Source organism: Megalobrama amblycephala, linkage group LG7 (genome assembly GCF_018812025.1).
Source record: "Megalobrama amblycephala isolate DHTTF-2021 linkage group LG7, ASM1881202v1, whole genome shotgun sequence".
NCBI classification, from domain to species: Eukaryota; Metazoa; Chordata; class Actinopteri; order Cypriniformes; family Xenocyprididae; genus Megalobrama; species Megalobrama amblycephala.
In genome coordinates, this window is record NC_063050.1 from 6,512,044 (window position 1) to 6,526,251 (window position 14,208).

The window sequence follows — 14,208 nt, forward strand, 5'->3', positions numbered from 1 at the left end:
AGAAGGGGGACATAGTCACCCCAAATGCCGCCAGGCAGGCCGACCTGGTCCGACAACAACATAGTGTTTGGTCAGCAACCTGTCTGAACACAGAGCTTCAACAATGCATTCTTCAGAGAAGACAGCGAGTAAGAGCGACTGCAGAAGGCAGTAAGCAACTCAAACCCGAGCATAGAGACGGGCATAAAAACAAGCCTACTACTCAAAAGAACAGGTGCTGACAATTGTACAGTTGTTGGTTAACTAGCTTAACTCAACCTGAGCTTAAGTCTACACATTCTAACAGGCAATGTACCTAAACACACTAGCCCTAACAGAAAGGGGGCACAACAACATATGCCACCGTGGTCTGAAGGAGGCCTGCAGTGGCCTACTACTTCGGACAGACACCGGCATAAACCTGTGGCAGTGCTAAATTAAGTGAGCAAAACTCATAAACATCTACCAACAACACTTGTGAAGCCACAAGCTAGCATGCTAGAAGGAGGCTCAGATTACCTGAGCCTTCAACTCCACAGACACAATAAGGTTGGTTGAGTTAAACTAGTTAACCAACAATTGTTTGTCGAGTTTTAGAGCTGGTTCCCTTTGAGCTTTGTCACTTGTAGAACCACTAGCTGGCGCCACGTGTCTTTTGGAGTCACAGGCCCCGCTTGGGCCTCCTTCAATTAACATATTGGCACAGTGTTGTGTTGGTTTTGCTATCACTGTCACTGGCTACACCTGTATCTGCTATAGCAGGCCTGGTTTGGGCCCTGGTTTGGGCCTTCAGAGCGTACTGGCGGAGTATGTACTCCTCTTGCTTTAAGAGTAAAAAGTGTTTTACTGAGTACATGGCCTGTTGGCTTGTGTTGGATTTAGTGGCCACTAGCTGGCGCCACCTGTCTATGAGTTGTAGGCCCTCTGGGCCTCCTTGGGTATCATGCTGGCGTATGTTTTGTACTCCTCTTGCTTGCTTAACAATTACAACATCACTTTCAACAATTTAAACAAAAAAGGCTTGCAAATGTTTTTTTTCTTTCAAGCCCACATTTACATAGTTAATGGGTTCTATTGTTTGTCCTGACAATGCTATTGGATATAAGAAGTGTTTATAGGTCCGGTCATCTGGCCATGAAGTTACTCTACCTGCAAACTTCGCGTCAAGCTCATCTGCTTTTTTTACATGACTGGATTTGTCAAGATTCAAGTAAGTGAAATTCATTACATTTTTTTTTTGTGTGTATATTACAATGTCTAGAACACAGATATATTTAGTTATTTTGGAAAACAATCAAATTTGATTTAGAGCTTGTTAAGTCCATGTTGTAATTCTACAACGTTGGGCTAGAGTGGTAGTCAAAATAGCCTGTGCTCCTACATGTTACATAAGGACACTGCACTTCTCACATGGTCACAAATTGAAATTTAAACTGTTAGATTCATTGTAACTAAGTTCTAAATGTGCTTTTCTGTTAAATTTGTACTTAGTTTAGTTTAGACCATAATTAAACACAGGAATAAACTGTATGTGGGATTTGAAACTCCATCATCCAGAGCAGTATCTGAAACTCCCTGTATCTTTGTAGTTTATTTGTTTTTTAACTTATAAATTATCCTGAGATTTTTTTTATGAGTGTTGCCTTAGTAGCAGTTTATAGCATTAGGAGCTCTGAATGTTTTTGGGGGATACCTGTTGCATTGTTCAGAGACAGGTGTGAATGGTCTTGAATATGAACCTGTAAGTGCTCTGGGGGGGTGCATGCCTTCCTTTTAGTATGATAAGTAGAGAGCATAATAGGCCAGACAGACAGTATTGTTTGAATGTAGTAGTGGAATTTTGATTAGCATTTGCATTGAAATTATAATACTTTGGATGGATCTCTACCCTCGACACATGGTCTACCACCCTGTCTATTCTTTCAGTTTTTCTACTACAATATAAGACCTATATGTATTATTCACTTATTTATTTTTTAACTTTTTCCATCCATTTTAGAATGCCAAGATGTCATCGGACTACCATCCGCTGGATGTATGCAAATACATGATTGCAAATTTCACAGTAAAGACGAAGAGAGGATGCTGCAGACACTGCAATAACGGATACACAAATACACTGTGTAGCAAGTGTATTAGGGACTAAAAAATGCAAAACACAGACTTAATTCAAACCACATTGAAAGTGATAGAAGAAAAAGTTTTATAAATACAAATTTTTCCAATATTTTTATTAATAAATGCTTATTCGTAAAAAATATGATTGTTGTGTGATTATTAACCCTGCAAATGAATGCTTAAATGCTCTGTATATCTGTTCAGACAAAGTGAGCACAAATACAGAAATTCTGCTACTATAGGCCCAACGTTGCAATATTAAAACGTTTCCCTAAAAACTTACTAAAAAGTAAAAAATTTGAAAAATCTTTAATTTATACATCAGAGGCCTCCTAAAACAATATCTGAGTGGTCAAAAAAAATTTTGCTCTTTTTTTTCTATATGTGGGTTTTACAGGGTTAAAGAGTAAAAGGTGTTTTACTGAGTACATTGCTTAGTGGCCATTGGCACTGCCACGAGCTAACGCTTTGTGTCTGTCTAAAGTCGTAGGCCGTCTTTGGGCCTCCTACAGGACATGATGGCGTATGTTATACTCCTCTCACTTTGAGAGTAAAAGGTGTTTTACTGAGTATACGGCTTGTTGGTTTGTGCTGGACTCCTAGAACTTTTAGTTGACACTAGCTGGCGCCACGTGTCTGTGAGTTGTAGGCCCTCTGGGCCTCCTTGGATATCATGTTGGCATATGTTTTGTACTCCTCTTGCTTAAAGAGTAAAATGTTTTTTACTGAGTATATGGCTTGTATATATATATATATATATATATATATATATATATATATATACAGTACAGTCCAAAAGTTTGGAACCACTAAGATTTTTAATGTTTTTAAAAGAAGTTTCGTCTGCTCACCAAGGCTACATTTATTTAATTAAAAATACAGTAAAAACAGTAATATTGTGAAATATTATTACAATTTAAAATAACTGTTTTCTATTTGAATATATTTCACAAAGTAATTTATTCCTGTGATGCAAAGCTGAATTTCAGCATCAGCATCATTACTCCAGTCTTCAGTGTCACATGATCCTTCAGAAATCATTCTAATATGCTGATCTGCTGCTCAAGAAATTTAATGTGTACAATTGTACAAAATATTTGTGTACAATATTTTTTTTCAGGATTATTTGATGAATAGAAAGTTCAAAAGAACAGTGTTTATCTGAAATATAATCTTTTGTACCATTATAAATGTCTTTACTGCCACTTTTGATTGATTTAATGCATCCTTGCTGAATAAAAGTATTCATTTCTTTAATTTCTTTTCAAAAAAATAAAAATAAAAATTCTTACTGACCCCAAACTTTTGAACGGTAGTGTATAATGCTACAGAAGCTTTGTATTTCAGATAAATGCTGTTCTTTTGAACTTTCTATTCATCAAGGAATCCTGAAAAAAAAAGTACACAACTGTTTTCAACATTGAAAATAATCATAAATGTTTATTGAGCAGCAAATCAGCATATTAGATTTTCTATACCAGGAGGTTTCAAGATTTTGCAAGGAGCCCTAAAGAATCCCCTTGTGAGATCAATTCTTTATTAGGCTTATAATTATAATATAATAAAATATAATCTTGAAGTATTTAAACTGATATACAGTATTATATCAGTTTAAATACTTAAATTTGTTTTATATTATAATATGAAAACAAACTAAAGCATTTAAACAGATCTGATAGCTATTTTTTTTTTTTTTTTTTTTTTTTTAATGAATATGTTAACTCTTTTATAGTTGTCTAAACATCCCTGAAACCCACACCACCACCACACAAATCTATTTAAACTGAGATATATCACTGATGTATTTTGAGTTTGCACATACACCTGTGGAGGGTGTGATTGTAAATGTTTTGTTAGCATTCTGTGCCCATCATCCATTATTTCCGCCACTTTTCATTAAAACATGACGTTTTATTTCACATTTCTTTTCGTTTCGCGTTGCCTCTCGTATTGAAGCATTTAGTCCCCAAACATGACAGTATTCTCAATCGTTCTCTTTCTATGAAACTTGTAAACCGTATTCACCGGTTCTAACTCTATAGCGACAATAACTCTATGGAGGTTGACCAGAACACTGCAATTATTTCTCATTTAAACTACAATCAACTGGACTTCCCCACACATGATTTCATGTCTGAGTCTGTCCTCTGTGCGGCAATTGTCCTTTCTGCGCGGCCGCGCACGCGCGCAGCTTAGAGGGAACATTGATAATAAGTGTGAAATATCCAGCAGAACGTCTGGTTATACAATCCTGTTCTCTAAATATAATGAGTAACTATATTTATATTAACTTAAAGAAAAGATCATTATTTTTCTTTGGTTATAGTTCAGTGATGTTGTTCTCATGGTGAGGGAGGGACACTGATATTTCCAGCACTGGTCATTAATAAACAGTGTTAACCACAATCTGTCCATTTAAAGCTAAATTTCTTGTGTTAAAACAGTCAGTCATTTGGTTGCTGTTGATCTGATGAGCTTCAACACGGTAAGACAAACACATTCATACTTCAATAAAAACTGATGATTATTTCTATAGATGAAGCTCATATAACACATGATTCCTGACATGAGAAATATCTTCTGAACATCTAATGATCAGTTCATTTACACACACTGATGTTGAGCATTAATAATCTTCAGATGAGCAAAGATCTTACTAACACTAAGAGCTGTTTAGAGTGATGAACAGACACTGTTTATGAGTATATGAGTGATGATTTATACTGTATTATAGATATATTTGATGCTGATGTTGGTCAGAATGGCTCCTGCTCTTCCTCTGATCTTTCTGCTCATGATTCACAGTGAATCTCTGTTTCATTTCAACTTCTGAGGCGCTAAAGCAACTAGTTGCAGCTTAATTTAGATATAAAGAGTATTTCATCTTCTTCTGAAGTTTGTGGCCTGTTTGGATCATATAATTAGATTAATGAGCAGTTTTCTGTGCTATGTTGGTGTGTTTCTTTTGAAACAGGAAGTTTAGGTGAGGCGTGTCAGTGGGCTTGTCTATTTTATAAATATCCAATAGTTTTACGTCACAGTCTTGAACATGAAGTGTTAATTTTATACTGTCTAGTCAGTGTCAGATGGATTAGGGGAGGAACTTTCTCACTCATCAGAGCATTTGATTGGACAAACATCAGTGTATCACCAGGGGTTTCCGGGTTGAACGACATGTTTCCTGAGAAGGGTCTGGCTGCAGACCATGGACCACTTGTGTTTTACTAACGTCTACACCTACCCCAACCCTAAACCTACCCTTACAATAATGCAAACACAGTAATTCAACTAGTGGAGGTGACGTATTTCCTGTGCGAGAGTGGAGCTCCACTCGCCCCCTCAGGCTGCAGCCAGACCCTATTGTGTTTCCTGGAAACGGTGTGCGACGGGTTTGAGATATGTCTTCTCTTGTTTGGTGGGTGTGTCAAAAATGTCAGCCAAATCAGCAGCAACATGTATATAAACCACGTGGTATTAAAGAGACAGCTCACACAATGGGTCCAAGTAAAGTCATTTACAAATGTGATCTCTTTTATTCTGGATGGCAAGGGCAGTGACTGTAACATCGAGCGTGTTTTGCAGTATAAACATGTATTTATACCGACTTCATCAGGCTCCAAAAAGTCTTCAAAAAGAACACAGAGAATGGCCTTCTCAGCTCTTGCGTCATCAGAACAGGGTGTTCAACGCACCACCATTTTCGTTTGAAAAACATGTTGCAACGTTTTGTCTGGGCTAAACGCAGCCCTGATCATCAATTTTATAGCTCGTTTTCTCAGAAGACAATGTGGAGATATGGTAGAGGTTTATGTGACTTTGTTTGCATATTGATCTCTCAGAGCAGATAGACATGAACTAAAAGCCATACAATTCTCTTTTGATATAAATGATTCCTTAAATCATTAATGCTTATTATTTTTCTTAGTCTTAATTCTCATGTGATTGAATATTTAATAGAGCAACATGTTGTTCATGACCAACCACTTTGAAGAAGATAGTCATATACACCTAGGATGGCTCAAGGGTGAGAAAATCATGGGATAATTTTCATGTTTGGATGAACTATCCCTTTAAGACATGTAAAATGTTTCTGAACATGCATTTAAACATGGTTTGATCTTATTGTGCAAACACACGAGTCTAAATGAAACACTACTTCTCTTTAAATGTGGGCATGAATTGAGAAATCAAATCTTTTGACATATATGAGGCCTTCATAAGAATGTCAGAACTGAAAACTTCCTTGTTAGTCCAGAAACGGCTTTTATTGAAACCAAGATTAAAAAGCAACTTTATTATTATTATTATTATTATTAGACATCTGAGAAATGCATTCATTTCAATTAAGAAATATGAAAAAGTAGGCTGAGAGTAAGAGAATTTTTGCTTATGAATAGTATTTGTTTCCAAACAAATAATAATAATAATAAAAAACAATGTAAATCATTGGAGTATTAGTTTTACCTTTATAGTAACAGATTATATATTTTAACTGAAAGTGCAAAAATCAAGATGTTTACCATATGAAGATATAAACTATTCCAAAAGTTTTGAGTTTTGTCACATTGAAAAAATAAACAGATCGCGCCTTCAGTGTGCATGTGCTTGAGCACTGATAGTTCATGTAGGCAATTAAAGGCTCATTATTATGATTTATATGGTTTATTAATAAAAGTGAGATTAGCTGATTGATCACTTAAAATGAACGACTACTAGTTGATCAGAAAAATCTTTAGTCGAGGGCAGCCCTACTTATTTCAGCCAATCATAGCAGTGCATCTCTTACAGCAGACACGCCTCTTCAAACACTAACTATTCAGAAACCTCATGAATACTGATCATGGTGACAGGAAGATACTCTTCACACTGAGAGCTTCATTTGAGTATTATTATGAAAGATCTGCAGTCATGCTTATATATATATATATATATATTTTTTTTTTTTTTTTTTTAATCATTCATGTAAATTTTTAATCATACTTTTTCATTCTTTGCAAGTAGTTTCATTTGGGTTGTTTCTGTCTCGGCATGGGGCAGGTCACTCCAATAGACTTTAAAACGAGGAAGGAAATAATTGCAAAAACAGCAGAAGAAATTTTTCAGCTCACATTTCAGTTCACTCTCCTGGAGTCTGTTTGCTGTGTCTGAAACTACAACACGGTAAGAGTTACACTAGTTCAGTGATGAATATTGAATAACTAATGAATCTCCATTCACAGAAGAAACTTCTGAGAAACATTTTCTTTCATAATAATCTCTGAACATCCAGAGCTCATGTGTGCCTAATGTCGTCTTTACATGAGGTTCAACACTGGAAAACTGCTAACAGTCGTGATTTTAAAGTTGTTTTTATCATTTTTTTACAGTGTTTACAGTACAATAGACTGAAGTAGTTATTGTGTTTTTGAAGCTAAAGCTGACATGTTGTACTGTTGTGTAAATGATTTAGTTTCCTGCAGTGATGTCACAGAGACCAGCTCCTTCTCTTCTTCTGCTGTTTCTGCTCATGATTCCAGGTGAGTCTCTCCTGTAAATGTGTGACTGATAATAACTCAATATTAGAAACAGAGATTGTGACTAATTAACTTGGTCCAGTTAGTCCTGCTGTTAGCCCTGGGAAAAAGATCAGCAGTAAAATATCTACTAAAATGTGTTAAAATATTTTTGTTGCATCCAAAATAAAATTATATTATTTCGTTTTTTTCTTGCTGAAACTTCTGACATTTAGTTCAAACTGTTTTTCATGTTTAGCGTTTACACTTCTGCTTCCTGTAATTTCATCACCTTCTGTCTGTAGATTTTACACATGATACGTGTAATTCTCAATTTACATAAACACCAGTTTTGTAAAATAAAGTTTTCATAGAGGAGCATTTTCATTATTTCCTTGTGAATGTTGTGTTTCAGGAGTTTGTAGCCAGTGGAGTGGCTGGGGTGTGAGATACAGTCCTTCACACATCTGTGCACTAAAGGACTCATCAGTGATAATGAGCTGCACTTATATATACCCTACTGGACATCAGATCATGAAAGTGTTCTGGACCAAAGGCCCATTAGAAAAGGGTAAAGAGTATCCAGATCTGTCTGAGGACCCTGAATACAGTCAGAGGCTTCAGAATCTGGGAGATAAACAGCAGAACTGCACCATCAGACTGAGTCATGTGACACTGAAGGATTCACACATGTACTATTTCAAATTTATCACTGATAAAGATGATGGAAGATATATTGGTAAACCTGGAGTGACTCTTACTGTCACAGGTGACTTTCATGAGGTTTCTCTCTTCTTCTGTGCATTATGTTGAATAATAATCAGTGTATGACAGCAGCACTAGATATAATGTGTGTGTTGTGTTCAGATCTTCAGGTGGAGTCTCCTGAGAGAGTGACAGAGGGAGATTCAGTCCGTCTGACATGTAAAAGCAGCTGCACTCTGACTGACAGAGCAACATTCATCTGGTACAGAAACTCACAGCTAGTAACTACAGGAATTATTGGAAACCAGCTCGACCTCGGGAGAGTCAACAGAGAAGATACAAGCAGATATAGCTGTGGTGTAGATGGTTACATCTCTCCTGCTGTTCAACTCAATATCAGATGTCAGTATATTCTTTGAAGTTTGAGTTTATTTGTCCCTCTTTTTGTTTAAAAGTGGAAGTAAACTGTGCTGATCATTAAAACAATGTTAAAATACTGTTTCAACAGTACAGCACAAGATGTGAACAATATATGCAATTTTAAGTGAAGTTAATAAATGTAATTTTGGGAGCAGTTACTAATCTAATCTAATCTAATCTAATCTAATCTAATCTTCCAATTAATACCAAGGTATAAAACCAGCATCTTACCTCTTCCTGTTGTTAGTTCTTTCGGCATCCCTCCTCCTCCTCCCCTTCTCCTCCTTTTGTACTATTTTTGTCTGTTATGGGGGGCAATCGGAGCCTGAGCAGAATATCCTCTCCGAGCTCCTCTATAGCAGACAGCAAGCCAAATCCGTTTACCACTCACGCTAAGATTATATGGGCACACAAACTCGTGAAACACATTTAAAGCTCAAATAATGTTTGCATTTTAACCAGAGAATCAATAATAAAACACATTAATTAAATACCAAATAGCATTCTAAATAGAATATGAATAATTAACATAACAATATAATAAATATAAAAAGGCTAAGAAAACAGTATCAACATACAAAAGCTTGAATATTACTAAGAATGGAAAAAAATGCCATATACCATGTTCATACACTCTAAAAAAATGCTGGGTTAAAAACAACCCAAGTTGGGTTGAAAATGGACAAACCCAGCGATTGGGTTGTTTTAACCCAGCGGTAGGGTTAAATGTTTGCCCAACCTGCTGGGTAGATTTATTTAACTCAACTATTGTTTAAAAATGACTGTATTGCTTTATTAAAATTAACCCAAAGTATGTTGGAAATGAACATTTATTAATGTTCAATGAATAATTATTAAACAATAAACATTTATTAAATTGCTTATTAATAAATTTATATTAATAAACTATTAAACTATTAAATTTATATTAATAAAATATCAAAGCTTATTATTAAACATTCACCTTTTGTCTATTATTGTTGCCTCTAATTGTGTCACAGACACGTCAGGCTCCACCTCCCGTCAATATCCACGCACCCAATCACCGGAGTTCTGATCATCAACACCTGCACATCATCAGTCACTCAATCACCAGCACTATTTAACCCACACTCACACACACACCAGTTGTCTGGTCTCGTTTGTTGTACAGACTCATGTATGCGAACCTCAAGGACTCAACCTGCTACTTACCTGCTACTTACCTGCTACCAGCGATCCCTATCGCTCCGTTGTCTCCAGTTCTCCTCCTGTGTTCCTCCTCCCGTGTGTGTGAGTGTTCCTCGTTCATCATTCTCCATCTCCTCGACTTCCACCTCCATCTGCAATTACAAGGACAGTATCAAACCTCTACCTTCTCATTTGAATTCTCCATCTACCATTTACTCACCTGCTCATTGCTGTATCTCAAATAAACCACCATACTTGCTTTTACCTCTGTCTCCGTGCCGTCTGTATCATAACAGAAGACCGGACCCATAAACAACGGCTAGAGATCAGCATGAGCCATCAAGATCCTTTCCAAGAGCTCGTGAGCGCGCTGCGCCGAGCACTCACTCCACCACAACCACCGTCACCAGCACCTGCCACCGCTTCCCCAGTCACTTCTTCATTGCACTTTCCAACTCAGCACGCCAGTCCCATGGCCCGGCCGGCGCCCTACTCAGGATCGGCGGAGGATTGCAGCGGCTTCCTCCTGCAATGTGAGCTGGTCCTGGAGATGCAATCGCAACTTTACCCCACTGATACCTCAAAAGTCGCATTTATCATCTCGCAGCTACAAGGTAAAGCTCTCCGTTGGGCAGACGCACTCTGGATTCAAAAGAACCCCGTGGTGAAATCCTATTCAGCCTTCGTCTCTCACTTCCGTGAAGTCTTTGGAAAGCCCCTTTCGGATTCATCTGTCGGTGAGAAACTCTATAATTTAAAGCAAGGATCTAACGCTGTGAGTGACTATGCTTTGCAGTTCCGTACCCTGGCTTCCAGTAGCGGATGGAATGAACAAGCCCTCATCACTTCCTTCCGCCAGGGGTTAGAACCAAAGTTGCGATTGCATCTCGCTGCATACGAGGACAACATCGGCCTCGAACGCGTCATCCAACTCGCCATCCGCGTAGGCACTCGTATGCAGTCGTGTCTTGAAGAGCACCAGGGCCAGCCACCTCTTCAACCTCTCCTCCGTCGGTCCGAACCCGTCAGCTCCCCAGCACCAGCCAGCGAACCTATGCAAGTTGAAAACTCCCGACTCACCCCTGCAGAACGCCACCGCCGGCTGACCCTGAACCTCTGCCTCTACTGCGCCTCTCCCGGGCATGTCCTCTCCGCATGCCCAACACGTCCTCCAAGACCGCTGGTGAGTTCCATCCTTCCCTCTTTAATCCAGATGAAACCACTCACCACCGTTGTAACCCTTACTGCTGCCAATATGTCTGTTCCAGTTGTTGCGCTCATCGATTCAGGGTCAGCCGGGAACTTCATCTCCGGGTCCCTCTGCCGCCAACTCAAGTTCAAAACCTCGCCTTCGCCTAGTATCTATCAAGCCCACTCCATTACCGGAAAACCCCTAAGCCGCAAAAAGATCACCCGATGTGCTGGTCCACTGCAACTCCGCATAGGCCTCCTTCACGTCGAGGTTATCCATCTGCTGGTTCTGGAGGAATCCACCGCTGACGTGGTTCTAGGGCGCCCGTGGCTCGAACAGCATAGCCCAACCATCTCCTGGCGCACGGGCGAAATCCTGAAGTGGGGCGAACACTGTTTTTCTACCTGTCTCTCCGGGTTTCCTGTTCCTCCATCTCCACGTTCCAAAGAAATCTCCATCTATGCCACCTCCATTGAAAGCCCCATCGAGAAACGGTCCATCGACATCCCAGCCTGTTACGCCTCCTTCAGCGATGTCTTTTGCCCACAACGAGCCTCCAAGCTACCTCCACACCGGCCATGGGACTGCGCCATAGATCTGCTACCGGGTGAACCAGTGCCACGGGGAAGGATCTATCCCCTATCTGTGCCGGAGGAGAAGGCCATGGAGGACTACATCGTCGAGGCCCTCAAGCAAGGATACATCCGTCCGTCTACTTCCCCTGCTGCTTCCAGCTTCTTCTTCGTGGCCAAAAAGGACGGAGGCTTGCGGCCTTGCATTGATTACCGCTCACTCAACAAAATCACCATAAAGTTCCGCTACCCACTTCCCCTCGTCCCAGCGGCCCTGGAACATCTCCGTGGTGCCACTGTGTTCACTAAGCTGGAACTCCGCAGCGCGTACAACCTCATCCGGATACGCGAGGGGGACGAGTGGAAGACCGCCTTTGTCACGCCTACTGGCCATTATGAATACCTGGTCATGCCCTATGGACTAGTCAACGCCCCCTCCGTATTCCAGGATTTCATTCATGAGGTGCTCCGGGAGTTTCTCCATAAGTTTGTGCTGGTATACATCGATGATATCCTCATCTACTCCCGGAGCCTGGCCGAACATCGCCACCACGTTGCGGAGGTCCTCAAACGCTTACGGCAGTTCCAGCTGTTCCTCAAGGCGGAAAAATGCTCCTTCCACCAGTCTTCCGTCCACTTCCTTGGGTACTACATTGACCACAGTGGCATCCGGATGGACGAGGGGAAGGTGGACGCCATCCGGTCCTGGCCCACTCCGACTACCATAAAAGAACTCCAACGCTTCTTAGGCTTCTCCAATTTCTACCGCCGTTTCATCAAGGGCTACAGTTCCATCGTCTACCCACTCACCAACCTTCTACGCCATCAGCCCAAGTCTCTGTCCTGGTCCGAAGAAGCCACACAAGCCTTTGAAGCCCTTAAGGAAGCCTTCACCACCGCTCCCCTCCTCGTCCACCCTGATCCCAACCGGCCATTCATCGTAGAGGTCGACGCATCAACCACAGGAGTGGGAGCGGTACTATCGCAGCAGCAGGGGCAACCAAGTAGACTCCATCCATGCGCCTTCTTCTCCCGCAAGCTCAACCCGGCGGAGGTCAACTATGACATCGGTGACCGCAAACTCCTGGCCGTCAAGCTCGCGTTGGAGGAATGGAGGCATTGGCTGGAGGGAGCCAAACACCCCTTCCAAGTTTTAACCGACCATAAAAACCTGGAGTATCTTAAAGCTGCTAAAAGACTAAACCCCCGACAAGCCCGCTGGGCCATGTTCTTTTCAAGATTCGATTTCACCATCTCCTATCGTCCCGGCTCCAAGAACCTCAAGGCTGACGCCTTATCCCGTCTCCATGCTCCTGATGAGAAATCTGAAGATCCTGAAACCGTCCTCCCAGAAACCATCTTTGTGAGTCCCATCCAATGGTCTGAAGAGACACTGCCCTCCTCCAATGCCTCCTCCAACACTCCGCCGGGTTGTCCTCCCGGTCTCCAGTACATCACTAGAGCACGACGCACTCAACTCATCCACGCTGCCCACTCATCACTTGGCACTGGTCACCCGGGGGTCAATGGAACCCTCTCGCTGCTCAAAGCATGCTTCTGGTGGCCCAACTTGGCCAGGGATGTCAGAAGGTACGTGCAGGGCTGCAGGGAGTGCGCCATCTCGAAGAGCTCTCGTCATCTGCCGGCCGGCAAGCTCCTTCCTCTGCCCGTTCCTGAGCGACCATGGTCACACCTGGGAGTGGACTTCGTGACGGATCTCCCACCTTCTGATGGCCATACCTGCATACTCGTGGTAGTGGACAGATTCTCCAAGGCCTGCCGGCTGATCCCTCTCCAAGGTCTACCTACCGCTCTCACTACTGCTGAGTTAATGTTCAACCACGTCTTCCGCTACTATGGAATCCCCGAGGACATTGTATCTGACAGGGGCCCCCAGTTCATCTCCCGAGTCTGGAAGGCCTTTTTGTCGCTCCTGGGTGTGACCGTCAGCCTATCGTCGGGATACCACCCTCAGACGAACGGGCAGACGGAACGGAAAATACAGGAGATCGGCCGCTTCCTGCGTACCTTCTGTCACGGCCACCAGGACTCCTGGAACCAGTACCTGGGTTGGGCCGAGTACGCCCAGAACTCTCTCCGTCAACCTTCCACCGGATTAACACCTTTTCAATGCGTACTCGGCTACCAACCCCCATTGTTCCCCTGGGACGGGGAACCCTCCAACGTTCCTGCCGTCGACTACTGGTTCCGGGAGAGCGAGAGGGTGTGGGACTCAGCCCACCATCAGTTGCAGAGGGCCCTGCGCAGACGCAGGATGACAGCCGACCTTCGTCGCTCCAACGCTCCCAACTACCAACCTGGGCAGAAGGTCTGGCTGTCGACAAGGGACATCAGACTGCGTCTGCCATGCAAGAAGCTGAGTCCCCGCTTCATTGGCCCATTCACCATCCTTCAGCAGATCAACCCCGTCACGTATCGTCTTCAGCTTCCTCCTGAGTATAAGATTCACCCCACTTTCCACGTGTCTTTACTCAAACCTCACCACCCTTCTCTCTCTCCTTCCACAGAGCCTGACGTGGCAGCCGCCGAGCCCCCCCTT

General features: G+C 41.8%; 2 protein-coding genes across 4 annotated transcripts in view; both read left to right on the plus strand.

The window, feature by feature from the left end:
- LOC125271613 (B-cell receptor CD22-like) overlaps nucleotides 1-14,208 on the plus strand; it is a 55,182-nt gene that overhangs the window by 37,435 nt on the left and 3,539 nt on the right. For 2 of the 3 annotated variants that reach the window (XM_048195726.1, XM_048195729.1), the window contains exons 1-4: nucleotides 7,114-7,257; nucleotides 7,547-7,613; nucleotides 8,005-8,358; nucleotides 8,457-8,696. In XM_048195726.1, coding sequence (XP_048051683.1) covers nucleotides 7,559-7,613; nucleotides 8,005-8,358; nucleotides 8,457-8,696 — 649 coding nt within the window. In that variant the 5' untranslated portion in view covers nucleotides 7,114-7,257; nucleotides 7,547-7,558. Of the gene's footprint in view, nucleotides 1-7,113; nucleotides 7,258-7,546; nucleotides 7,614-8,004; nucleotides 8,359-8,456; nucleotides 8,697-14,208 lie in introns of those variants that run through there. The other variant, XM_048195728.1, reaches the window with a different exon arrangement.
- Nucleotides 1-14,208, plus strand: part of LOC125271610 — a 99,255-nt gene that overhangs the window by 6,535 nt on the left and 78,512 nt on the right. The window lies entirely within an intron of this gene.